General features: G+C 39.1%; 1 protein-coding gene across 12 annotated transcripts in view; it reads left to right on the top strand.

Annotated features, from left to right (window-relative positions):
- Positions 1 to 27,152, top strand: part of LOC129775071 (uncharacterized) — a 294,827-nt gene that overhangs the window by 93,132 nt on the left and 174,543 nt on the right. Inside the window, exon 1 of one of the 12 annotated variants that reach the window (XM_055779304.1) lies at positions 7,566 to 7,883. The exons of 10 other annotated variants lie outside the window; for them this stretch is intronic. In XM_055779304.1, coding sequence (XP_055635279.1) covers positions 7,816 to 7,883 — 68 coding nt within the window. In that variant the 5' untranslated portion in view covers positions 7,566 to 7,815. Of the gene's footprint in view, positions 1 to 7,565; positions 7,884 to 8,090; positions 8,108 to 27,152 lie in introns of those variants that run through there. One more of the 12 variants, XM_055779306.1, reaches the window with a different exon arrangement.

The raw sequence follows: 27,152 nt of genomic DNA, 5'->3' as shown, positions 1-27,152 counted from the left end.
TGAGCTGTGGACGCGACCAAATTTCTCACTCGCTGATGTCTCTGACATTGCAATCATTACATTAAACTGACGCCGTTCCATTAAGGTTCAGAACTACATAATTGAGTGGTGAATCATTAAACTAGGCTATCATCGGCTCACCAAGAAAATAATTGTTCTGGAATTGCGTGTGTCTTTTGGTTTCGCATGACAGTAGCAAAACTCTCTACACAAAGGATGACAGCTAAGCTAATCGGGACCGGAAATATTAATAGGAAGGGCTTCTGTTGAGAAGAGTAAAAAGATAAGATAAGTGTGTGTATTTTTAGTTGCTTCAAGCCATCGATATATGGATATTTGTGTGCGTACGTGCGTGCTTCATAACCCGTACGCAAGAATAGTACATCTTCGCTAAAACCCTATTTGTATTATCTGCTCCCGTGTGCATTGGCCCTGTCGCGATGCAACAATCGCCTATTTTTTTATGCTATGATTGACGATTGGTTGCTGTTGCAATTTATGCAGTCTTAATGATACATATAAACAAGGAAGGGAGATAGCGGGAGGGAAATATTTACGCTAGGGTATTAGTAATGAATCTCTGCTGAGGATAATATTCAGTCTTTTTCCAAGCAGTCAACATTGTCAGTTTGTTTTGTTTCATCAATGCATTGAACTGACGCTATGGTGAAGCAGGTGTAAAGGTTGTGAACCAAAAAATACCAAGTTGTTCAATAAGTTATATTAAGTTATTAATTTATTTGTGCTCGCATGCCGGTCGCAAAACTGCTTTCAACTAAAGTTGTAATCTAATCTTGATTATAATAAAGCAGTGTTACTCTTTTGGAGGTTATGGAGATTAACAGACTGAGTTTATTTCGTTTATTTAGTCACCAAGAAAGTAAATGTCGTTCTAGACTTTTGTGTGTGATTTGGTTCCGCTTGCCAGTAGCAAAACTTTCTCCACTAAGGATGACAGCTGCGCTTATCTCGATCATGTATTGTTCTGCGAGCACAAGAATGAATCATCAAACAATTATCGTCAAATGATTCTACAATAGAAAAAACATTTCAGGGCCAAACTGGTGGAATGGTTATTTCAATATTTTCGTAGCATTATAAAATAATATCTACAATTACAAACAAGCGACTTGAATTAAACAACAGCGTAGTTCTACGTCAACAATGTGGTCGTGTCTTGAACACAACCTCCTATAATTTTTTTAAACCGCGGCTCTTTTTTGAGTCATGGCCCTTTTGAGCCGTGGCTCTTTTTTGAACGGAGTCTCTTTTTTGAGCCGGCTCTAGTTCGCTCTACGGACAATGTGAATAGAGGAATTATTGCAATGTAAGCTCCGTCCATTTTTAACTGAGTTCAAACCCATTCGTGATTGCCAATTACAATTCCAATCCAGATAACGAGCAGAGAACATTCTTTTCCAATGATGAGAGGGTTTACAGAGGTTTTGAACGATGCGTAGGAAGAATGGAAGGATGGAAGAAAATTTCCATGTCGTCTGGTGAGAGTGTTTCTGTATTTTCGCATGATACGTACACATTTTTGGTTTTATGCATTTCCAAAGGATGATTGAGTTGTTTAGGAAAAGTACAATAATGGTGCTGGGGGAACGAGCCTGTGATGGAATGTGTCACCAGCGAAAAAGAATCTCGCGATAGGATTCGAGAATAATACTGCATTCATGAGGAAAAAAATTGCATGTGTATCGCTCTCACGAGGCCCTGAATGAATCATCAACCAACCGTCTTCAGCTGTTTCTACAAAACCATCCGTCGGTCCTTTTGTAGACCCCTGCATTCTAATATCCGTAATATATTCGAAATAATAAAAAAGATTTGTTCGGATTTGTTGATGACTTTTTTCCGGTCGATTCCATTTCCGTGAATTCGAGCATTATTTCCGGATTAAAAGTGCCGTCATGGTGTAGCGGTATTCTAGTCGGATGTAAAGAAGGTATTTGCCAATGGGGAGAGCTGTGTTCTTCGGTGAAAACTGAAGATGAAAGTTTGTTCCGCAACTGTTGTTGTCGCTACCGTCGATTCGGTTCAGATCCTCTGTTACCGTTCTGCGAAAGATGCAGCCAGTGTTGCCATACGTACAGATTTATCTGAAAAGGTACATATTTTTTCGTTATTTTTGGTACAGATTTTGTACGGTACAGATTTTTGTCAAAAAGTACAGATTGGTACAGATTTTTTCTGCGTGTTAAAATTCCTACATTTGAAGAAAGCAACATTAGGGAACATGACGACTTTTCAGTCTTCCGGAGAGGTCTTGTAGCTTTTTTGTATATAAATTATTACAATTTTTTTAACATTTCATTAATATAGGATAGGTTTTTGTTAGATTTTAGGCACCGATGCAACACGTTCTAAAGCAAAACTTGAAAAGCTGGGACAGCTTCAACTGTTGCCTTATTGATACCAGATTGAATCCTTTTTAAAATTGAGACATGAGTAAAGTCCGCAGCTAAATGATTTGTGGCGTGCACTTGAAGAGCTATTGAGCAGCCAACAGATCCCAACCCTTAGTCTCAATCCAGAAACAATAGCTCGCTATGATTCCATCGGCAAACGTTCATATACAGCCGCCAGCCAGCTGCAGGACCCTAAATCACGTCCGCCTAATTGGATCTTGATGGGATTGTGCTTTCCTAAATGAGCCGGCGATTTAATTTAATTAGGAGCACACTAGTCGACAAACGATCCGCCGCCCAGTCGTCGGTAATAAAACCACCTTCACCACGGTCCCGGGAGAAGACTTTTCAAGGCCAGCGCACGCGATCACACTCAGCGCACTAAGGCAGCCCCCAAAAACAACTCCAAATAGAGCGCTCAGGCTGGCAGCAATTAAATAATCGCCTGCGGAAAACGTGAAAGTAACCGCCCACCACATTGCCGCGCGCGGTTTGTTTGGTACTGTCGCGAAACGAAAGCTCCTGCAGCTCCACGCAGTGTCAATGTTTTCCTTTTTAGGCAACATAATCGTCAGCAAGTGTATGGATTGGCTGCATGGGATGCAAGGAACGGAAAACGAGATTTGGACAGGCTGTCCGAATTTATCCTCCACGACAAGGTTCCAAAATTGGAGAGAGGCATGAATAGAGCTGCGGCGTGTGACAAATTTCCTTCTGCACCGAGAGTCAGGTACGATTGTTTGGGCACCCGTAGGCGAATCAGCACTGATGGTCAAATGAAGAATGTCCGTTTTTAGTCCAGACGACGGCCGAGAGTTACCCACACAGAGTTGGGTTCTACCCACACCATCGTCGTGCAATCGTCGTGTGCTTCAGTTGTAGTTTCTTCATCAAATATTTGCATTTGTTGGAAGTGTACCACAGGCGAAATTGTGTTCAAATCTGAAAACAGTTGAATGTTACCTCCAGAAATACGAATTCACTCTGAATTTCGACCATCAAGAAAGCTTAAGTGAAATGCGATAGTTATAGAGAATGAAAATCAACATTACAGCAATATAACATCATCGTCGAAAAGAACACACTGGTGATCTGATTTTGGAGATTTATAGTAGAAGCAATAATATCATCCTGAACGTTGAAAGTCGTGAAATTATTACTGCCCATTCGGGCAGCCCTGCTGTTGTGTTTTAGTTTAGAGAAATGAGCAGCAGAAAGCCATCGGATTCTGTCTGATGATGCTATGTCGAACACAACGACCATAATACACCATAATCTTCTCCTCCTTCTCATTCTCCTTCTCCTCCTTCTCCTTCTCCTTCTCCTCCTTCTCCTTCTCCTTCTCCTTCTCCTTCTCCTTCTCCTTCTCCTTCTCCTTCTCCTTCTCCTTCTCCTTCTCCTTCTCCTTCTCCTTCTCCTTCTCCTTCTCCTTCTCCTTCTCCTTCTCCTTCTCCTTCTCCTTCTCCTTCTCCTTCTCCTTCTCCTTCTCCTTCTCCTTCTCCTTCTCCTTCTCCTTCTCCTTCTCCTTCTCCTTCTCCTTCTCCTTCTCCTTCTCCTTCTCCTTCTCCTTCTCCTTCTCCTTCTCCTTCTCCTTCTCCTTCTCCTTCTCCTTCTCCTTCTCCTTCTCCTTCTCCTTCTCCTTCTCCTTCTCCTTCTCCTTCTCCTTCTCCTTCTCCTTCTCCTTCTCCTTCTCCTTCTCCTTCTCCTTCTCCTTCTCCTTCTCCTTCTCCTTCTCCTTCTCCTTCTCCTTCTCCTTCTCCTTCTCCTTCTCCTTCTCCTTCTCCTTCTCCTTCTCCTTCTCCTTCTCCTTCTCCTTCTCCTTCTCCTTCTCCTTCTCCTTCTCCTTCTCCTTCTCCTTCTCCTTCTCCTTCTCCTTCTCCTTCTCCTTCTCCTTCTCCTTCTCCTTCTCCTTCTCCTTCTCCTTCTCCTTCTCCTTCTCCTTCTCCTTCTCCTTCTCCTTCTCCTTCTCCTTCTCCTTCTCCTTCTCCTTCTCCTTCTCCTTCTCCTTCTCCTTCTCCTTCTCCTTCTCCTTCTCCTTCTCCTTCTCCTTCTCCTTCTCCTTCTCCTTCTCCTTCTCCTTCTCCTTCTCCTTCTCCTTCTCCTTCTCCTTCTCCTTCTCCTTCTCCTTCTCCTTCTCCTTCTCCTTCTCCTTCTCCTTCTCCTTCTCCTTCTCCTTCTCCTTCTCCTTCTCCTTCTCCTTCTCCTTCTCCTTCTCCTTCTCCTTCTCCTTCTCCTTCTCCTTCTCCTTCTCCTTCTCCTTCTCCTTCTCCTTCTCCTTCTCCTTCTCCTTCTCCTTCTCCTTCTCCTTCTCCTTCTCCTTCTCCTTCTCCTTCTCCTTCTCCTTCTCCTTCTCCTTCTCCTTCTCCTTCTCCTTCTCCTTCTCCTTCTCCTTCTCCTTCTCCTTCTCCTTCTCCTTCTCCTTCTCCTTCTCCTTCTCCTTCTCCTTCTCCTTCTCCTTCTCCTTCTCCTTCTCCTTCTCCTTCTCCTTCTCCTTCTCCTTCTCCTTCTCCTTCTCCTTCTCCTTCTCCTTCTCCTTCTCCTTCTCCTTCTCCTTCTCCTCCTCCTTCTCCTTCTCCTTCTCCTTCTCCTTCTCCTTCTCCTTCTCCTTCTCCTTCTCCTTCTCCTTCTCCTTCTCCTTCTCCTTCTCCTTCTCCTTCTCCTTCTCCTTCTCCTTCTCCTTCTCCTTCTCCTTCTCCTTCTCCTTCTCCTTCTCCTTCTCCTTCTCCTTCTCCTTCTCCTTCTCCTTCTCCTTCTCCTTCTCCTTCTCCTTCTCCTTCTCCTTCTCCATCTCCTTCTCCTTCTCCTCCTTCTCCTTCTTCTCCTTCTCCTTCTTCTCCTTCTCCTTCTTCTCCTTCTTCTCCTTCTCCTTATCCTTATCCTTATCCTTATCCTTATCCTTCTTCTGAAACACACGACGACACGTTTGTTGCCATATAAATGAAAGAAGGAGAGGGGAGGCGCATAACTCGAGAACTAAACAAGCACTGCCATACAAGTGGAACACAAATTTCTGCATAACTCGAAAACTAATCAACCAAACGGAACCAAGTTTGTGGAGGTTTTAGGGGGCAAGAAATGTTTTTATGGTGATTCGACACTCTTCCCATCTCTCAGGGAGGGGTATTTTAGGCGCTCAACTCGAGAACTAATCAAGCTAATGGTGTCAAATTTGGCATTTAGAGGTTTTTAGATGCAATAAATGTTTCTATGGTGGTTAGACACTCCTCCCCCTCTCTAAAGGGGGGCTGCCATACAAATGAAACACAAATTTCTGCATTACTCGGGAATTAATCAAGCAAACGAAACCAAAGTTGACATGTGAAGGTTTTAGGGTACATAAAATGTTTCTATGGTGGTTGGACACTCCTCCCCCATTTCTAAAAGGGGGCTGTCGCCAGCATGAAACACAAATTTCTGTATAACTCGAAAAATAATCAAGTGAATGGAGCCAAATTTGGCATGTGAAGGTTTTAGGGGACACGAAATGTTTCTATGGTGAATAGATACTCCTCCCCTCTCTCTGAGGGGTGACTGCCACACAAATAAAACCAAAACTTCTGCATAACTCGAGAAATAATCAAGCAAATTGAGCCAAATTTGGGATGTGAGGGTTTTAGGGTACGAAAAATGTTTCTATGATGGTATGACACCCTTCCCTTTTCTGAAATGAAGAGGGGGTCCCATAAAAATAATACAAATATTTCAACCAGACATGACAATTGAAAATTTTCGGAAAACTCTGAAAAAAAAGGAAAAGTTCGAAAATATTCAATTCGCATATGTTCTACAATTACATATTGACAAGCGTTATTAGTCCATTTGATGTTTGCGCTTACGAAATCGATCTTAGATTTTCACGCAGGAAGAACCGGAACAATCTACAGAAGGACTGGGACACTGACAACTAACGGAATATACAGTTTTTGTTGTAAAAATCCTTATTTTGGTTGTCTTGAAAATTAGATTACGCAATCGCAATCGACGAAAACTTTGTTTTGTTCATAGTTTTGACATTTCGTGCGCTCAGATGTTGCAAGGTGTTTCGAAATGACAAAAATATGCTTCTTGCGTACCATATTTATCAAAATACTGAGCATTTTATAGAAAAACTAAAAGTGATCCGGTTTTACCCCGTCTTCTCCTAGTGCTACCATCCATCCTAGAGCCCTGACCATAATGGAGATAGCGAATAGGATGCTGACGATGGCGAAATACGATGGAGGGGGGGGGGGGAGGTTCTGCTGCCTGCAGAAAATGTGGAAAGCGATCCATCATGGCGCAACGCGTTTCTGGTCTGGCTTCTGGGGTGCCCTTTCATGTTTACAGTACCCCTGATCTCACTTGCCATGGTGGAATAATTCGACGACGCGAGATTCCCAAGGAGAACCAATTTTTCCACCCAACAATGTAGCTGGTTGATGTTTGCCGTGAAAGAGAGAGGGGGTAGTAACATGCAAGCTCGCGAGGGATTACTGGGACTGAAGAACGACAACTTGTTATTATGCTTTGTGTGTGCTCATGAATGTAAATATTAAGAATGTTTTTTTCTCTTTTGTACTTTCAGGTAATGAAAACCATAAGCGACACGGGGAACACTTTTGAAAGATTACGAAACTTTTCAACAGTGAAATCAATAGTGGTTGACAGAGCGAGGACTTCCAGGATTGTATGCTATGATGCACTATGATGGTGTCGTTGGCCTTAATTTGAATCGATCCGCCTTCTTCCTTCTCTTCTCTTCTTGGCAGATAGGGGGCTTCGTTGCTCAAGGGGCCAAAAGTGTCGGTCCGAAGTAATAAGAAAGCAGCACTGCTAAGAGTCGCTAATGACTGCGGCATGTGCGGTGTTATGGATTGTGCATCTCGCCGGTTGTTGCCGCCGGTGCATTCGACGGTAGAGTGACACAGATAAAACAAGAAAGAGCGAGAGAGAGAGAGGGATACATTGAAAGAGGGAGCGAGAGTGAGTTTGAGCAAAGTTTCGCCGGGACTCTCCGATCCCAAGCCAGACGAAAACGATTTTGCCGTTCGGAAAGTAGGTCACACCGCCGCGCGTTGAACATAATACTGAATTGAATCCACAGAGCAAATAGCGAGTGCAGCCAGGGCTTATGTCTGCCGCGTCGTGCGGATCTTCGCTTTTTTTTCGCCACTGTGAATTGGTATATATGCAGTTGAGGCGCAGTGTGCAGTGTGTTGTGCGGATCGGATAGTGGTCGCTGGTTAACAGCGGAATGCAGTTGCGGCCGGTGTCTGCGCTACCGCTGGTGCCGTTTGGTGGCCGCCAGACAGCCATGAAGTCTGAGACGATGGATACGCCCCGAAACCGGGAGAGAGAGCGTGATATCACGAACCTCATGGCTGCTGGCTGCTGTTGCTCGAGAGGGAGAGCGCATCGATAGATGCATGCGATCCGGGCTTTTCAGCATAGGCTGATTTCACACAGTGCAATTTCGTCTACAGATTCATGGTACGATAGCTCTGGCAAATTGTACCCCTACAGCATATGTAATGGTGCACTGTCGAGCATTTAAGACGAAAATAAATACATACCTTTGTTTGAGGACGACATCTTTTCGTGGTCGCCGCTGGGTAATCAAGTTTGTGCTACATAAATTGGATCGCCGAGAGGAATGGAAACCACATAAGTTATACATGACCAAGTTGTGCCTTCGAGACCGCCGAACAAGCGTGGTACGTAGTTCTCGGACTCACGATAATGTATCTCAGTCGATGAAAAGAATTGATATTTAGTCAGCAGTCAGCGCTAATCGAGGAAATTCCTGAAATTCTAGCTGAATTGTAGTATTAGTTCAGTTAATACGTTAAGCCCCGATTATTTCTTGCTCCGCTTTCCATTCAGCGCGCATCGAGAGCGTTTGCACAATAGCAGTGTCGATCCTAGTTCACAAAGATACTTATTGTATTAATAGAAAATAGTCAGCAATACGACTAGAAAGTTTTATTATTTTATAACTGTCAGTCCCAGTCAGTCAACAATTTCCTACCAAAAAGCTCAACGTCGGCTGGGCTCAACGTGTTAACAGACAAAGAAAACCCCAACTCAATAATAGACATCTTCGGAAAAGTTCTCGTGAAACTGTTTACAGTTTGCTAGTAAAAATTGTAGAAGAATGCTTTTTCCTAGGAGGACAGCAATGTACAGGCTAACCTTTTTTTGTGCGACGGATAGGGACCGCATAAAAAAATCGTGCAAAACTTCACCAGTAGTTTCAAAAAACCGTGTTCGGTACACATTTTGAAAAAAAACTTTTTTTTCAACAGAAAACCGCACAAAATAAATCACACAAAAAAATTCGCACAAAAACAGGTTTTACTGTAAACATTTCAGTTTTTCAAGATTATCCCGACATTTTAAAACGCTTCTCGATGTACAGACAAGTACTATTTTTGTCTGATTTGCTCAAATAATCCTGATTTTTCCATATAAGATCAATTTTGTTGGAACACACTTAATTTTTCGTTAAGCTAGTGTTTTACCATCACTTCTCTTCCAGTTTATCGAATCAGCGGTGAAGTTTTCTCATTTTTACTCCAGAAATATTGATGGAAAAAATACTAATCAGGTCGGGTAGTACAGACACTCCACCGAAGGGAAAAGAATTTTGGTTTGAAAACAATTTCATCATCTTCTTCTTTTTTTAACAGATACCCACTAGCTACGTTTGCAAGTGCAAGCAGATATCATGGACGAATTAGCAGAGCGGTTTTTAAAACGTAATCCAAGTTTGTCATTCCGAATGCCGGAAGCTATTTTAGACATGAAAAATGAGAAAAATTACAAATCTTTCTAGATGATTTTAGTCTAGCCTTCTTGTTCGTTCATTTTGGAGACCTATTTAAAGACCTTCGAAACTTACCCCTTTAAGTATCATAAAAAATAAACATTCTTGAAGTTTTCACCCACGCCCAAAGTTAATTTTTAGCACATGTTATGGCGAAATATGAGACACATTTAAATGAAAGCATATGAAAGCTTTTTGTATAGTTTGCAAATACACGGCCCAGACAGAGAATGATATATTCTCGTTCATGTTCTTCTTTATCGTCTTAGAAAACACCTTCCAACTTCATTTTATGATGAGGTGTAATATTATCACGCTCCTTTATAATAGCGCTGGCAGCTATATGGAGAGCGTGGTCGTGTGAAATAGATTTGCATTCAAGCCGGCCTTGGTTCGATCCCCATTGACGTCGTATGGACTTTTTTGGCACAATCTCAAATGAAATGAGAAAGAAAACAGAAAGAGATGTCTGCTCGCATCCATACAAACCTTTTCTAAAGCTTTTAAAACAGCTCATTATTTGCGCATTTGACCCTCCAGCACACGAAATGGCATTATTTCTGCCAAAGATGAAATGTTTTCAGCCAACGCTAGGTTGGGTGCAGAAGTAGACATTGGGTACCATATGTTATTTTTTCAAATTTACTAAAAATACCCTTCATTTGCACATAAGAAATCGTGAATCGTTTGAGGGTTACAATTTTTCAAAAATTGGTGCATTGGGTATACAGCCAGATTTCAGACAAATAAAAATTCATGTGCAAAATTTTCCTAAAAGGCATCAATATACGAGGTTTGGGCAACATTAGAGTAATTTTTGGCTTGTATTTGCTGTTCTAAGTTTACTGATTTATTCAATAAAAAAATATATCTCAAAACCAAAAACCTGGAACCAAGTCTCAGTGTCCCAACAAATATAATCTGGTACGATCTCAGAATGAACGATTCTTAACATTCGTTTTTATACGATTGCAAGGAGTGATAATACTCATACGTATACATCTTGGATGTAACTAACGTTCCCAGTGGAACATTTGCCTTCTCAACGTAGATATTAATTGCGTCATTTTTATGAGTAGTAATTAGTTAAGATTCCTATGAAGAAAAACACACCTTTAATGTATTCGGAGTGGCGAACTATTTTAATTGGTATTGGGGGGGAAGGAAATCGGGGTTTTCGAAAATTTTGTTTTGATGCCAATGTCTTAATATCGCATGAAACGTCGAGATCTAGCGTCATTTCGAATTTTTTTTGTCAAAAATCGACACTCTGAGACTTTTTTTCGGAATACGAAATTGATTTTTAGATTTTTCAAAAAACTCAAACTTTGACCGCTTTGCGCCACTCTCCCTTAAGTCCGATTGAGCTGATATTTGGCAAAGGGTGTTTTTACGAGGTGGTAAACATTTTGTATAGGGTGTATTTCATTCCCACAAATACATGCACTCCTCACCCACAAACATCATCAATAAAAATGCAATATGTCGATCATCTGAAACGGTCAAAAGTTATGAATTTTATAGAAAAAGTATTTTTTTGTAAAAAAGGGGAAAAGTATTTTTCTAATCACCCTAAACTGGAAATGGGCACCCTAATAAAAAAATTAAAAAAACATGGGTCTAATATTTTTCGATAAGGAACAAAACTATCAAATTCAACGAAAATCTCGAGAACCTCGGTTGGGCATGGAATGGCTGTATACGAGGTCGTATATTCGATTCTAATTTTTTTGTGGCATTATGTTGGTACTCATGCCTCTCTCTTATGCTGACAAGTACGGCTTTTTTGAATATTCAGTTATATATTCATTTTTGACAACTGCTTTCTTACACGTGTTTTGATTCATCTTTTTTGTCTCTTACCTACCTCTAGAGATATCCCTTCGTAATGCTGAAGCAAAATCGGCTATGGCTATGGTAATGCTTAATGGAATGGGATAGAGTGGACCACTCTATCTTCAAGAGCTGTTCTAAAAGTATCACGATTTTTATATACCCAGAGATTACTTATATTCGATTTCAGTTGTTAACATGTTCGGGCTTCCAGCACGCTTTTGCGTCGTTTACATCTTTTCGACCCCCCGAAAACATATTTTGGAACTCCGATAAACGTAGGTAGGTTCACCAGATGTCACAATCAACATTCGGAATGTGTTCGTGCACTTAATTTTGTTTTTCACGCAAAATTTGATCCATTTTTGTGATAGACAAAAATCGAAGATGTACCAAAATACGTGTAAGAAAAGCGCTCAATGGTTTTTTATGTGTATCACATGATTATTCTCCGTGGTCAGAATGTAACTTTACGATGTCATGATCTCTCCCAACAATTCATCATTGAAGATGTACATAAAGGTATAAAGCGAACGACTGCGATTACTACGACACAATCATCAGAAGCGGCGTGAGGAAGAATATATTCACTTGCGAGATGCTATCATGAGCAACGCCAACACAGTAGCTGATATTGCCAAGACAAAAAAAATGCAGTGTCGTGACAGCATGCGTGTTTGACCGTTAATGAGCTTCATTACAACATTACACGTCTTCGGTTTCACACGTTGCTAGATGTATTCTGTTGAATTGCAATATAATGACTACCTTATACATACATTTTTAGTGTGGTTAGTCGAAAAAATACGCCCTGAGAAAATTAGTAGCATAATTTCCATAATAATAATAAAGCATAAATTCTTAATCCTGATCAACTACTCATAGGGGGTCTCCGTAGCCACATTGGTTGCGCATTCGCTTAGTAAGCGATCGATCGTGAGTTCAAAACTCAGGGCCTTCATTGACCATCTTTGTGTTGTTACAGAATAACTACGTCCACGCAACAATCATCAGCGATGGAGATCGATCCACGGTCGAAATAAGATCGATTCATGTATGGATGAATCGGATGAATGCTCTGCTCTGCAATACACATCGGGCTGCTGTTCTATAAATAACTAAACAATGATCAATCAACTGTCTCCGCTGTCCGGTCTAACTGGATAATGGAACAACAGAAACAAAACTCTTACGCCTAAATGGCTACTGTGTAGATGTGTACCATATGCAATGGTACAGAATGGAAATACTCTAGAAAAACGCCGAAAAATGGCAACTGTGTAATGTGCTAATTATAGATATGATAAACATGTGACATGTACACGATTAAAATTAGGCTCTGTTACAGCTTAAATGCTAATGAGCCTAAAATAAACAAAAGGGATAAAAAAACTTCTTCTTCTTCTTCAATGGCACTAACGTTCCTAGAGGAACTTCGCCGTCTCAACGTAGTATTACTTCGTCATTTTTCTTAGTACTTAGTTGAGATTTCTATGCCAAATAACACGCCTTGAATGCATTCTGAGTGGCAAGCTCTAGAATACGCGTGATCACAGTGCAAGTCGGAGGAAATTTCTTTGACGAAAAATTCCCCCGACTAGAACGGGAATCGAACCCGAACACCCGGCATGTTAGTTATGACGCTAACCACTCGGCCAGGGGAGCACAACTAAGCAATAAAAAAAACTACACATCCGTATTCTGAAAATCGATCGAGAATTATCCGAAGGGATCGCAATTCTGCATTCTGTTATCTGTACACCCCGACTCCATTTAAATTATGCAAATATGTCAATCTTGCCACGCAATTCGACATTGATGACATTGAGTTACGTGTTTCATTTACTATTCATAATAGTAATGGATATTCGGGTGGAAAAAATATAAACGAAAATTATCGTATCAAATATGTGTTCTATATCAGCGTAACAAATTCTCTGTAAGTGGATAAATGACTAAGCTTGAACAGAAATTGTATCTAATAATGACTTCATATTATGAATAAAGTTTTGGTAAGTTAAGGTCACTATCTCTAAGTATTCAAATAACATCGAGTAATATTTTTCATGAAAATTTGAAATATTGGAAATAGCATACCAATCCGATTGAGAGTAATTTGCTCCACAAATACGGATGGATTATTTTGACGTTTGTTTTGCGCCAAGGCAAGATAGCCACATAAAACAATTGAATTTGAGGCGAATGGATTTAAGAATGCAAAAATGGTTTCCGATCGAATCTTGAAATGCGATCGAGATTCAAACCAATCGGATTTCGAAATATTTTATCGATCACTTTCAATCAATGTAGATCGTTCAACATTCAATCACATTTATGATACTTTCGGTTACTTTTTATTCAACAATTAAAATTTTCACTAAACATAATTTATATGGCAGAACAACGTCTACCGGATCAGCTAGCAGTAAATATATTTGTAATCGAATCAAATAATATCAAAATTTAAAGAAAACATTCAACAATTCATCCCCTCATCCACTCATTAATTTCCTCATTTAACACTTTCGACGCCCCGTCACTCACATATGGGTGACACTTTCCTCGTTCAAATTGAATAGGATTTTTAGAAGGAATTTGGTAGAATAGGCACCTAAATGTAACTATAGGATATGAAGAAAAATAATAAAATCATAACCATAATATTATACTGTTTATACTTTACTTTTTATTAATTTATAGTACGGATGGTTTGTACTGCAGTTTTTTGGAAAATCCCTATAATATGACTTTGGCATGTGTTATTGTCATCAATTCGTCTTCAATTGAAAACAAACATCGCTAGATCATGTAAAAGTTATCTACAAACTAAGTTTGATCTTCATTGATTAATTTATTCGCAAGTTGGGCCCTGCAAGAAATTCAAAAACGTCTCGTTGGGCGTCGAACGTATTAATGAGTAAGGAATCTTTCCAAAGTATGTATGATGAATTCAAATTAATTCTGAATATTGATTTCTCAGCAAATCACTATAGTGATAGGTTTTTGGGAAATCTATAAACGATCAAAATATCCCCGCAAACTACATCAAATCTTCGTTTGACGGTGCTGAAAGTGGACATGGTTTGCTGAGGAGCCTCGAGCGATAATTATGCGTCTTTGTCAAGACAGTTGAAGAAGGAGTTTGGAGTGAGGTTGTTGGCCCTTTTCAAAGCTAAAGACGAACGAACAGCAAAAGTTCAAAGTCTCCATAATTCATATACCATACCATATGCCAAATTCTCTCAATGACAAGAACTTTAACTCTATGGCAAATATAAAAAATACGAGAAAACAAACATGTTCTTGGAGGGTAGAATTTGTAAGCTGCGTGAAAGATGACGAAAGATTTCAGAACCAAGAAATCGCATACAACGTCGAGATCTACTGTCATCTCGAACATTTTTCATATGGGATTTTCTGCGAAATATTAATTTGCGCGATAAAATAGTCTATGCAAAATATTAGCTCAATCGAACTTCATTTTCTATTGTCGCAGATGTCCAAATCGGAGTTTTTTGAAAACCTAAAAATCACTCAAAGGTTTCATGCAATTTGAAAACATTTGGCATCAAAATATTTTTTTAACCCCGATTTCATGTGAAACCACACCCCTCCTTAGGTGATTATTGAGGGTCAAAAAATCGAAACATTGAACGCTTTGAGGCACCCCTAAATCATGTCCGGTTGAGCTGAAATTTTGCACAGGTCAGCGTTCGTTCTACGGACAAGGTGTATGCGTGATTATTGAAATTTAAGCTCCGTCCATTTTGAATATAAACAAGCTTTTCGCTATTTCACAGCATTCACGATTCGTCAGTCATCCAGCAAGCGACCAGACGGCAACGAGGCTTTTCAAATTGCCTTTCTCGAGGCCGATAGATTAGTTTTGTTTTCCAAATTGGCCCTTTCAAAGCTGAACGGGAATGAACTGAGATTTTTTTAAGTTTCTTTAATTCAAGCAATGGAAATCATTCCAGCTAGCAGACAGCAATTTTTCTCAATGCTGATTAGGGTGCCAATGAAAATGGTCATCTCGAATTTCAAATAGTTACCCTATAAAAAAATGTTCTCAACCCTGAAAAAACACCCTTTGCAAAATAAGAGCTCAATCGAACTTAAGGGGGAAGTAAAGGAAATCGGGGTTTTCGAATTTTTTTTTTTTGATGCCAAATGTCTTAAAATGGCAAGAAACGTCATGAAACGATTTTAAAAAAATTCAAACTTTGACCGCTTTGCGCCACTCTTCCTTAAGTCCGATTGAGCCGATATTTTGCACAAGGTGTTTTTTTCGAGGTGGTGAACATTTTGTATACGGTACCTTTTTGAAATTTTGGGGTCGATTTTTTCCCATACATTCTTCATTGGCACCCTAATGCTGATAATAGGCACAACGGCTTGCTCGATACAAAAGGAAGAGTGGAAGGTAGATATCGCACATAACGGTGCAATTCTGTCGATTTTCACGCAATCTGGTGAGGAGTGATTCTATATTTTTTAGCACCACATCACTTCTGCATCCGTACTGGGATGTAGGTTTAAAAATTCGAAAACGAGTGCCAAACGTTTGGGATGCAAATATTTGAACGTTATTACCTTATTGTGCGTTAAATAAAGTGATATGACAATCACATGCAAAAACCCATCGGTCTTTTCAAGGGTCACTAAAACTTTTGACTGAAGAAATATTTCGACATTCGATTTATATATTTTTTGACTGAAGAAATATTTTGACTGAAGAAAAAATTATATAATATAAATGAAAAAATATTATACAATATTTTGACTGAAGAAATATTATATTTTTCGATGGAAAAGTAGTGTGTAATGATGATGTTTTGAATTATAGAGACTTTCTCAGACTTTTTTGTTCAATCCCTTTCAGCCTAGAAAAAGGCCAATTTGGAAAACGAGTCCAAACAGTCGACCTTGTAGAAGGCCATTTGGGAAGGTCACTGCCGCTGCCGCTGCCATCTGGTCGCTAGCAAAATGACTGATAAATCGTTGGTGACTTCTTCTGATCGATCAATTAGTTTTCGTAAATTCGAGCATTGTTTCCGGGATAAAGGTGGAGAATTCCAAGCCGGATGTGAAGATGAAGCAGTGAGAGCTGAAGCGGTTGCTGTCGACGAAGCCTCCCCACATCCATGTTCCCAGTGTTCATTGCAGCGTTGTTTTTGGGAGCATTTGAATTGTAACTTTGCTAAGAAATACTGAAAAATTTCTCGGTAAGTTAAGAGTTCTTGATCGAATGAAACAATCTTCGAATTCAATTGAATTCAACATTGTAATAGATTATGTTCTTCGTTACTACTAAATTTGATGACCGTCCTTTTACGTTTGATATGATGCCTAGGACTATCAAAATATGTGAATGGAAGAATTGTCAAACGATCATTGTATTTTACATTTCCCTCTGGAACTATTGCATCTCTCAAGTACGTGTTAGGGAAAAATATTCCGATCTGCACAAAGACAAGCGAGTGCAAAAGTACTTGCAGCTTGTATAAATTTGCAAAACGGATTCCACCAGGCACCTTTGTTTTCCAAGTCCATGGGCCTGATTCTCGAATACAGTGCACGGTGGAAACGGAATGAAACGTATCCGCGATGACAACGGTACGGTGTCGACATCTGGATACGAGATTAGTTTCCCACTAAACTAATCATTATAATATCTAATTATCTTCAGATAAAATTTTTGTATGAGATTATTCTATCAAAGTTTTCCACTCACATTGAATACCAGTTTGATACGAAGAAGTTAATTTTTATTAAAGATTTTTTATTTGAAAAGTGCTCATTCTGCCTGAAAACTCATTATTATCTTCGACACTTCACTAACTCGTAAAACGTAGTTCAATGGCGTGCCGTTTATTTCGTTTCCACCGTGAAGTGTATTCGAGAATCAGGCCCCAAAACACATTTCGGTGGGAGCAAAAATACCCCCGACTTGCGTGTATTTGCAAAGCAGATTTTCCCAGCCATCTTGGTTTCGAAGTCCGTGTTAGGGAAACACACTTCGGTGTGAACAAAACCATCCCCGACTTGTATGTATTTGCAAAGCCAGGCGCATTGAACCGTAAATCAGACCAATCAAAACGTGGCAATTTGGGCTTATAGATAACGCTTGATACTTCACAGTTATTCAATTGCTTATCTAAGAAAAAAATATATTTTAATAATTGAGGGGCTTAGAATGCAAGGGGTGTAAGTGACTTGATCGATTTCTCTTCATCAACTTTTTCTTCAGTTAATAACTCAATTGCAAAAACGTTCCAATTTAAGTTTGCTATAGAATCTGATAGGTGAGGTTCTGACCTATCTTCCACATTGTCAAATACAGCTGAGAATGTATTTGAGGCTAAGCTATGACCAAAAGAGAGAGTCGATGTAGAGAAATCGATCAAATCCCTTACACCCCTTTCATTCTAAGCCCCTCAATTTTGATAGGTGCGTAGAAATATTCCATATCAATTGATGCGAATATCGAGTTATAAACGTTCGAAATCTTTCATTTTTTCATACAAATTATGTGTTCAGGTTTTTACTCTACCCCCCATATATTCCTGTTAGACATAGTCCCACTTCAAAAAGCTCGATGCATGGATGCCACACGAGTCATCGCAGAATAAACACGCTGATTATTATGAACCTGAAGCTCCTAAGGACATGAAAGAATCACCTTTAAAATGGCAACAAGTTAAAAAAAAGTGTAACTAAGGATACATACAGTTCCAAAAATGTTGAACGATATTCATGGATCATATGAATCAGTACATAGGATTCCCATGACAGAGTGTTAGTCAGTACCACAAAGTTCTGTAACAATCCTTTTTACAAGTTGCACTAGTCTAACCTTACATGTTCACGATCTCAGCAATTTTTCTATTTCCAAATATCGAAGTCGCCTCTTCAACAACAGCCTTCATTCATAAACACCATAAGCAACCCATAGGAACGCTGGTAAGAGAGTGAGAGAGACCTCTGGGTTGGCCCACCCGGCATGTAAATTGCCTTCACGCGTTAGCTATTAATAATATTTATCTACACAAAACCAATCGATTAGCGCGGCCACCAAATACGGACTCGATTGAAACTTTATGAAGAATCAAATTGTAAACAGAGAGACGAAGAAAAGAAATGTGAACACGGGAGTACGGGTGTACGATTGTTGTAGATGAGCTCTCGGAGTCATGTAATGATTGCTCTACAACAAATGTAACAAGTACCAGTATGCGCAATGCAAGCTCGATGGTGATTATTATGATTTCTAGAGCGTAACGTCTGGTGTTTTTTTTTCTTCATTCCTTCTCCCCGTGGATACACACAGAAGAAATTATCTTTAGTTTTACATGATCAACGAGCTTCAAGGTCTTACCAGTAACAGCCACTTCATTATGCCGGTGGTGTAGAAGTTTTTTTTTCCTCGAACAAAAAGGAACGAAAACTACTTTCTGCGAAATTATTATAGGGTACACCCCCTTCAGCTTCAATTTTAGGACCTAATGAACCTTGAGGACCAGCTGTTGTACAAAACATGCGTAGGGTCGTGGTTTGCAGGCCATCGGTCTAGACACAATTTAAGGGGAACATTTTTCACGCATTAAAATTTAACGGCATACGTGATCGGCGACATGTTCTCTCATCTGTGCGTCTGACAAAATTTAAACATCAAAACAAACACACGACGCAGCTAATCTAGTCTGGCGCATGCTTGCATAATATATGTGAACGAAGAGAAAAAAAACCAAATCCAAACCCACAAAACCACGTGACGGTGCGTACGTTTGCCCTCGAAACTATGTCCCACAAACTCCCGAATGATCGAAAGCTTCATGACAGGTCAAGTAGATGACGACTAGCATAATAAAAACGCCGGTTTGTTGCTGAAGGGCGAGCCAAGGTTGGTCTCCTCTCCCCCCAACCAGATGTATTCCCGACCACCGCCCGTCAAAAAACGTCTTCGAAATTGTGAGTGGCGGAGCAATGGCAAGTGTCATCAAACGCATGGCCGATTTATGAAATCGGAGCGAAGCGGAAAGGTAAACAAACTGAATGTGTGCGTTGTGATGGCGCAATCGGAGAGCACAGACCATCGTCGCAACTCGGGAAAATGAGGGAGGAGGGACTGAATTGTGCGTCTTGCGTCTTCTTCTTTCGTGTTGCGTTCGGCCGATAAACATTGGATGTAACCACGCGCACCCGGGGTTTGCGGTGGTTATGTAAATGTTACTACACTTCAACGCCTGGAACATAAATCACTAGGAAGAACTTTGTGTGTGATGCCCACCAACCAACCAACCATTTGGGTGCAATTTCCGCAATGTGACTTTGTAAAGGGAATTAATCATTTTAAGAGGCCATTTCGTTGGGACTTTATTTTTATGGTATTCCATTTGATGGCATCGTTAGAAATGTAAACGATCCAAAATGGGTTAGAACGACACACTCGTGTGTTCGCCTGGTTGCTTCTGCTGCTGCTGTAGGGGATATTCCCCGACTGGTCCCTATTGTTTTTGCCGGGTTTCACACAATACCATAAATTTATAACTCAGCAGTACAGAAAAAAATGATTGGAAAAACGGTTAACGGCATTCGGCCAAATAAACACAATAAAATGTTGTCAAGCATGTTGACTGAACCAAGTGCGTCCAATCGTCAGAGCACTACCAATCCCTCAATATTTGTTTCTCTGTAATACAACATACCATCAGGTTTACATAAATTATTATTTATCCTTCGAAAGTCTGAGGTATTCAAAACTAAGAGATATTCCACTATTTCTCATCCTGCACAAAATGACTACACACTTCATAACAGCGCTCATTTTTGGCAACCTTTAGACCGAACAGCTCTAAAGGTTTTCTCGAACAGAGCGATAGAATTTGAAACTGGAACAAAACACAAAAAATCATATAGGGTATTGGTGGTCCTGAACTGAACTCTTGATGGCAAACACCATTAAGTAGATGACATAGTTGTGTTCTTTTTCTGGTGAATTCAGCATCCTATCATCCTGTAACGACATGGTGTCTACTGCATGCATTCTGGCAAATGTGTGCCGAGAGTTTGTGTTTTTGAAGAAAATGTTTTATTTATATTATCGGTTTCGAAATAGACCCCTTCTGAAGCAATAGACTTTCCCCAATGAACAATCCAGTCATCAGTCCAGTGACCCATCGGAACGTTTGCATTTGGCCCGCTCTTTTGAAAATTAAATCGTACGCGAACATTTTAAATCAATAAGCTTAATCTAATAGCAGGAAAGGCCACATAAACGAATGAATTTAAAACTGCAACTTGGGGCTTCTTTATTCGGCAGTCTTAAGCCATCTAGGCTTCAAATCACGTTAGGAAATCTCTCATCGTACAAAGTACGTGCCTTCTGGAAGTGTTTTGTTCTTCGTTTGTGGTCCTGAAGCAGTTGATGACATCATTCTGATGCTATTTCAGGAATATCTCCATTTTGAAGCATTCCAGCTCAAATTGTTTTCCGCAACGAGATCCCATGTCTTTCCAAATGATCCATTCACTGAAAAAAATCGCTTGCGTTCGTTCAAATATGATCATACAGAAATCATTTCCCCCCAGCGGCATCCTTTTGTTTTTACGTGCTACAAATCACGTCACAAAATAGAACGAGACAACTCTGCATCGGTTCATGATACACCGACACGCAAGCAAAACCATCATATGCAAACTACAGGTTGGACTCGATTATCCGGAGTATTGATTTTGTTTTCACTCCGGATAATCGAATCTTCCGGATAGTCGAGTCAAAACAATTTTTTTTTTATTTGTTTTTTTCGCATGTATCAATTAAAATGAAGTTCTTTAACCGCTCTACAATTTGTTCTTTGACGCACAACTTCTATCTTTCTTAATTTGGCTGCAATATCGATATAAACAATTCCTGGTGAAATTCAAGCAAAATCTTCAAAAATCACGATTTTTATCCCACTGTACATGTAATAGCCACATAAATTTCACCTTAACGTTGAAAGGTTACATTTCTTCATGAAATAAGCCATATTTGAAACATTAAAAAAAAAATTTCAAACTGAATATATTCCAGTCCAAAATTCTATATAATTAATTGAATCACATATGATCGAGTCTGTATATAATCGAGTCCGACCTGTACTATATTCTATTAGTTAAATCGTTTCATTTGATACCAATATTGAGGGGATTGCAAAAAATACATAGTCGACCATTTTGTGGCGACGACCTTTTCGAATTTATGTTGTTCATAGTTTAGTGTATTCTTCAAATCAAGCCATTCAGCCATTTTTTTGCGGTAGCCAAATTGAATTTTTCAAGATCATGGAATACGCAGTTTTATAATGACAGTAGAATTAAATGTATGTCCAAATTTCAGATCAATCATTCAACAGGTACGGGTCAATTTTCTATTAATGTGGGACAATCAAACAAACCTTCAAACATACATAGAAACTGGTCAAGCTGAATGAAACCATTCAAAAAGTAATTAGTTGTTCGGTGACTGCGGCCATCTTAAAATTGGATTTTTCATTATCTGCTATGTTCTACTAGTCGAGAACTTTCTTTTGATACATTTTTGGGCATTTTTCGTAAATAACTGTGTTCTACTAGTCAAGCCTTTTCATTTGATACCCATATTGATGGTGTTCTGAGAAAATAGGTAATCCGCCATTTTGTAGTGGCCGCCATCTTAGATTTGCATTTTTCCATAAATAACTGTATGCTACTAGTCAAGCCCTTTCATTTGATACCCATATTGATGGGGTTTTGAAAACAAATATATATGGCGCCATCTGGCGGTGGCGGCCATTTTGGACTAGCATTTTTCATAAATAACTGTGTTCTACTAGTCAAGCCTTTTCATTTGATACTCATATTGATGGGGTTCTGGGAAAATATGTAATCCGCCATTCTGTAGTGACCGCCATCTTAGATTTGCATTTTTCATAAATAACTGTGTTCTACTAGTCAAGCCCTTTCATTTGATACCCATATTGATGGGGTTTTGAAAAAAAATATATGGCGCCATCTGGCGGTGGCGGCCATTTTGGATTTGCATTTTTCATAAATAACTGTATTCTACTAGCCAAGCCCTTTCGTTTGATACCCATATTGATGGGGTTCTGAGAAAATATGTAATCCGCCATTTTGTAGTGGCCGCCATCTTGGATTTGCATTTTTCATAAATAACTGCATTCTACTAGTCAAGCCCTTTTTTTGATACCCATATTAGCTATTAAATATAGAATTATTATACAAATTATTCAAAATTTCCGAAAATCAAAAATAAAATACTTCGGATAACCGAGTCTAAAATTCCGGATAATCGAGTCCGACCTGTATATGATTATTTAGCTCGATAGAGGCTAAGGGAAGGGTAGACAGATCATATTTTCCATTTTTAACGCCGCTATCCCTTGAAATATGTATATTCATATAGACCGCGAAGTTTTACTGGCAACACCGCTCTCTTTTCCCATTCGTTGCTCTCCGCAAATGGTGACCGAATGATGACGTAATTTTTCTTGTATCATTTATTGCTTTGCACTTGTCTGTGCAGTGGGTTTCGCTGGCCGCGCTGGGTAGAGCGGGACGATATATGCGGTTCAAACTTGTATACAGGCTTCGAAAATGGTTTGCGATATTTGATACAGCTCGAATATGCAAACAACAGTCTTCGTTCCTCTCTTGGTTTAATCATGTAATGTTACACAAGTGATTACTGTCATTCATACAAGTATCGGAATGATCATCTCATATTTGGATATATGTTCGTGAGAGGTTACTTGCATGACACATTGTGTATTCGATTTTGATCGATTGTTTATAAACGGCTTCTTCGCTGGCATGCTAAAAAATGAGTCAGTCTTTCGCAACCGTCTGTAAACGATTTTGGAGCTTACACCCAAGCTTAATTTTCTGCGCCCAAAATTTGTAGAAATTTTTTTCACATGGCAAGGAAACAGGTATCGTATCTCAGAGGATCGGTGATCACATCTTTACAATTCACCTGTTACTTTTAGACTGTTTCATTTGTCAAACCACAATTGAAGCCAAAGTTTTTTATTTCTTCAAATGCCCCAGTTTTCAGAAATTTAAAAAATACCCGCGAATAGTGCGAACGACACGGTTGAATTAAATGTTTTATGACTATACAATAAATTTCGTCGAACTAGCGCACCAAATTTAGGCCAAAAATTGCTTTTGTAGTTTTTGGTACTTCCAGATGATGTCACTAACGAGTTGGTTTTAATATACTATTTCATCAATCAATGTGATAGTTAATAAATTCATTAATAAAATAATCTTCAGAATTCTCAGAAAAACAATAATCCATGAATAACGGGGCGCTCAAAATGTGCTAGATCAACCCTTTTCAATTTTCCATGAAACAAGTCACGTTTCTCCGGATCTGTAATTAAATGTAATTAAATTAATGTAATTAAATTGCGTTATCGTTCTGCTTTTCTCAGAAACAAAGTTAGAATATGAAAAATGAAAAACTTATTTCCAATTGAACGGTTAAGTAGAATTTATTCATGGAGATACGACTTTAAAAGACAAATCTACCATCTTCCATCTTTAAAGACATAATGTGCAGAGTTTTAAACATCAACTTTGTAACTTTTGTTCCAGTTTATCTCTACACAACGCACGTTTCAAATGACACGGCATATCTATATTTGGATTTTCAATTTTTTTACATTGTGAGTTGGACATTATTTTCGGAGGAACGTTTTACAAAAAAATTGCCAACAATTTACGCATTTGTTTTCTCGGGTCCCACGAAGTGAGAATTTGAGTTTCGAAAATCGGGAAAAGTCATGTCAGTAATTATGCGTTGGATGAAGGTGGGATTAAAATTGGATCATTTAAGCATGGCTTCAGCCACTTGAATGTGATGAAATTTTTGAAGAAATTGAGTTCTCTTGGCACTAGTCGTACGGCGACTTCTCTCATGCCCAAAACATCAACCAAAACATGATGAACGGTCTCGTGAGAGATATTAAATTCACGGGCTAGCTCTTTCTTTTATATGGTTTTTTTATCTGTTGAAGAGCAGGAAGAAGTGGTTTTCCTTGACGTGGCAAATCGTTCATCCCTCCTCGGCCGTCTTGCCTTCTACCATCCATACGCCTGTGTTCTCGATATGGCTGAGTCAACGAATGTATTCTGCAACATCTTCAACGTTTCGGCACAAGAAATTTCCACACAATATCTTTGACCGATATTGAATTATCCATAACAAAAATCACCGCTATAATTATCCATAACAAAAATCGCCGAGCAAAGAAAAATCAACGCTGTAAACAAACTAAATAACAGATCGCGCTAAATTGACATGAAGATTGCTGAAAGTAGTATTAACTTAAAAAATATTATATACGTTCAACGGGAAGATTTAAAATTACAAATGCTCGGCATATATCTGACAGATTTTACATGGCCGCCATTTTGATTTTTTTTTTTGAAAATCAGCGCCATGCATTAAGAAAATACATCTTTACGCAAATTTCAGCTAAATCGGTCTTGTAGCTCCCAGCATCAACGTTCAACAATTGTAAACAACCATTGTCTCAATATTTTTTAAAATTTTCTGAAAAAATATTTTTTCAAAATTTACGATGCTTTCTAAAATAATATCCAAAGTGATAAATAAGTGAATTGAGTAAAATAGTTTAAAATGTTACGTCAACAATGCGGTCGTGTTCTGAATCCAATCTCCAATGTTTTTTTTGGGTAAATTGTTCCATTTGCTGCCGATATTGCCAGATATACCCATTTTTGGCAATGTGACCTTAGAACGATTCGACCGATTCCTAATTACCAACATATTGGACTGCATACCAAATGTTTTGAGCAAAACATACAAAACGGTAGCGCGTAAATAGTTCGTTCGAAATGCAAATGCAATGCTTACTCTACGATGACTGTGGGGGGAGGAAATATTTCAACTTAACACTTTACCAGAGAGTTTATTATCCTATAATCAGAGAAAGCAGTCAAATTTTATTTGATCATGCAAAACACACCGATATTTCCATGTCGGTGGTCTGTAAAGTGCTAAGTTTCGCCCATTTGCAACTTGGGTAATAAAAGAAACGATTCGCGATTTCTATTACGCAGTTTTGCTTGAACAGTCAACAGCATTCCTGAATGCTGATGTCATACACAGCGGATTTGTTTGATACGAAATGTGAGAGCAAAACAACTTCGAAGGGTCGATAGTGTACTTGTATCAACTGCGAACAACACCGTAGCTATAGCTGCTATAGCTATAATATAAAGAAAAACAAGGACGTTCGCGATGAATACTAGGTACAGTGCGTGCAGCAATGGTCAGCTTGTGTAATATTTCCGCGAGGGTCAGCATGAATCATCAATCAACCATCTTCAGCTGATTTGTGAAACCACACAAACCATCGGCCCTTTTCGGGGCCACCAAAAATTTTCAACAGTCAATTTTAAGATTTCGCTGCATTCTAAAATAGTATTCTAAGTGAGAAACAAGAGAATTGAATAAAATAATATTGTAGTCCTACGTTAGTAGAACGGGCGTGTTTTTGACACAATCCGTTTACAATTTTTCTCTTTACTAACGAGAGGTGTTAAGCATATGTAGGGAAAATATTGAACTGCTTATCAAATTTCTACTTAAAGGTGTATCCCAATTACAAGAAGGTATATATGTTAATTTTTGAGCTATGTTTTCATTGAATAAAATGTATAAATTAATATTGTGGGAAAATGCCTCAAAAACAAAAGGACATACCTTGTTGGATTTTTGATTTGACGTAAAAAATTATGCAGATTTTAAAAAAATCAGGCAGAGTCTTCGCTTTTGACATTCACAAAAAAAATCCAAGTTTTAGATGGAATCCTAGTAATCTCATCTAAATAATTTAGACTTGAATTGACTGGTGAAAAAAAGGAAGTCAGACAAGTAGTTTCAAAACTTTTTTTATGGGAGTATTTATGTTCGACACTGAAAACCACAAAAACGGAACGATTTGAATGTTTTGACGTGGGACTACGTCTTACCAGAATATATGGGGATAAAATGAAAACCTAAACACAGAACGTGCAAGAAACAATGAAAGAGTTCGAATGCTTACAACTCAACATTTCTTAATAGATCGGAAAGATGTTTGCATCAATTGATAGGAAATATTTCATATATCACAATTGAGAAAATGTTATTTTTCCTGAGATAGGCTATTGTATAACTGTAAAATGTCAAGCGCTATCTAAACGCCCTAACTGCCCCGTTTTGATTGGCCCGATCTACGGTTTCCCCGACCAAGGTGCCTGGGGAATTTGGCTGTACAAATACATGCAAGTAAGGGAACTTTTGTTCCCGCCGACATGTGTTCCCTATCACAGCCATCAAAATCAAGGTGCCTGTGGAAAACGGCATTGCATACATATACAAGTTGAGGGAACTTTACATGGCGTTTGTTCAAATTCTTTACTGACAAAGCGAATATGTTGAATTCAAGAACTGTTTCTTCAATCAATAATTTAATCAATACAAACGAATGATTTCTAAGCCAACTGTAGTCCCACATCAACCTTGCGGTTATATCATATATATTAGGGTGTCAAAAAAGTCCTGCGGTATTTCCGCGAGTTGTCGTTGTAAGCGCGTAGTACTAGTTGTATTCATTGTATCGAGTCATACTATAGCTTGTTGGAAAGGTATTTTTGTGCGCTATAATATAGTCCTTGGCAGTGTTTTGTTTGGCTAAGTCGTTCGTGAGTTATAGTGTCGCAAATATGGAGCAAAATAAAGAGAAAATCCGACATATTTTACAGTACTACTAAGTACTACAAAGGCAAAAATGCATCTCAAGCTGCCAATAAAATTTGTGCAGTTTATGGACCCGATACAGTTTCCATTTCCACCGCACAACGATGGTTTCAACGTTGTCGTTCTGGTGTAGAGGTTGTCGAAGATGCGCCACGCTCCGGAAGACCTGTTGTCGAAAATTGCGACAAAATCGCTGAATTAGCCGAGAAAGACCGGCATAGTAGCAGGCGTAGCATCGGCCAAGAGCTGGGGATAAAGGTGGGACCAGAATGCCGCGCTATGC

This window comes from Toxorhynchites rutilus, chromosome 3 (assembly GCF_029784135.1).
Source record: "Toxorhynchites rutilus septentrionalis strain SRP chromosome 3, ASM2978413v1, whole genome shotgun sequence".
In the NCBI taxonomy this organism is placed as follows: Eukaryota; Metazoa; Arthropoda; class Insecta; order Diptera; family Culicidae; genus Toxorhynchites; species Toxorhynchites rutilus.
Note: the sequence above shows the minus strand (reverse complement) of the source record. Positions and strands in the feature narration are given on the sequence as shown.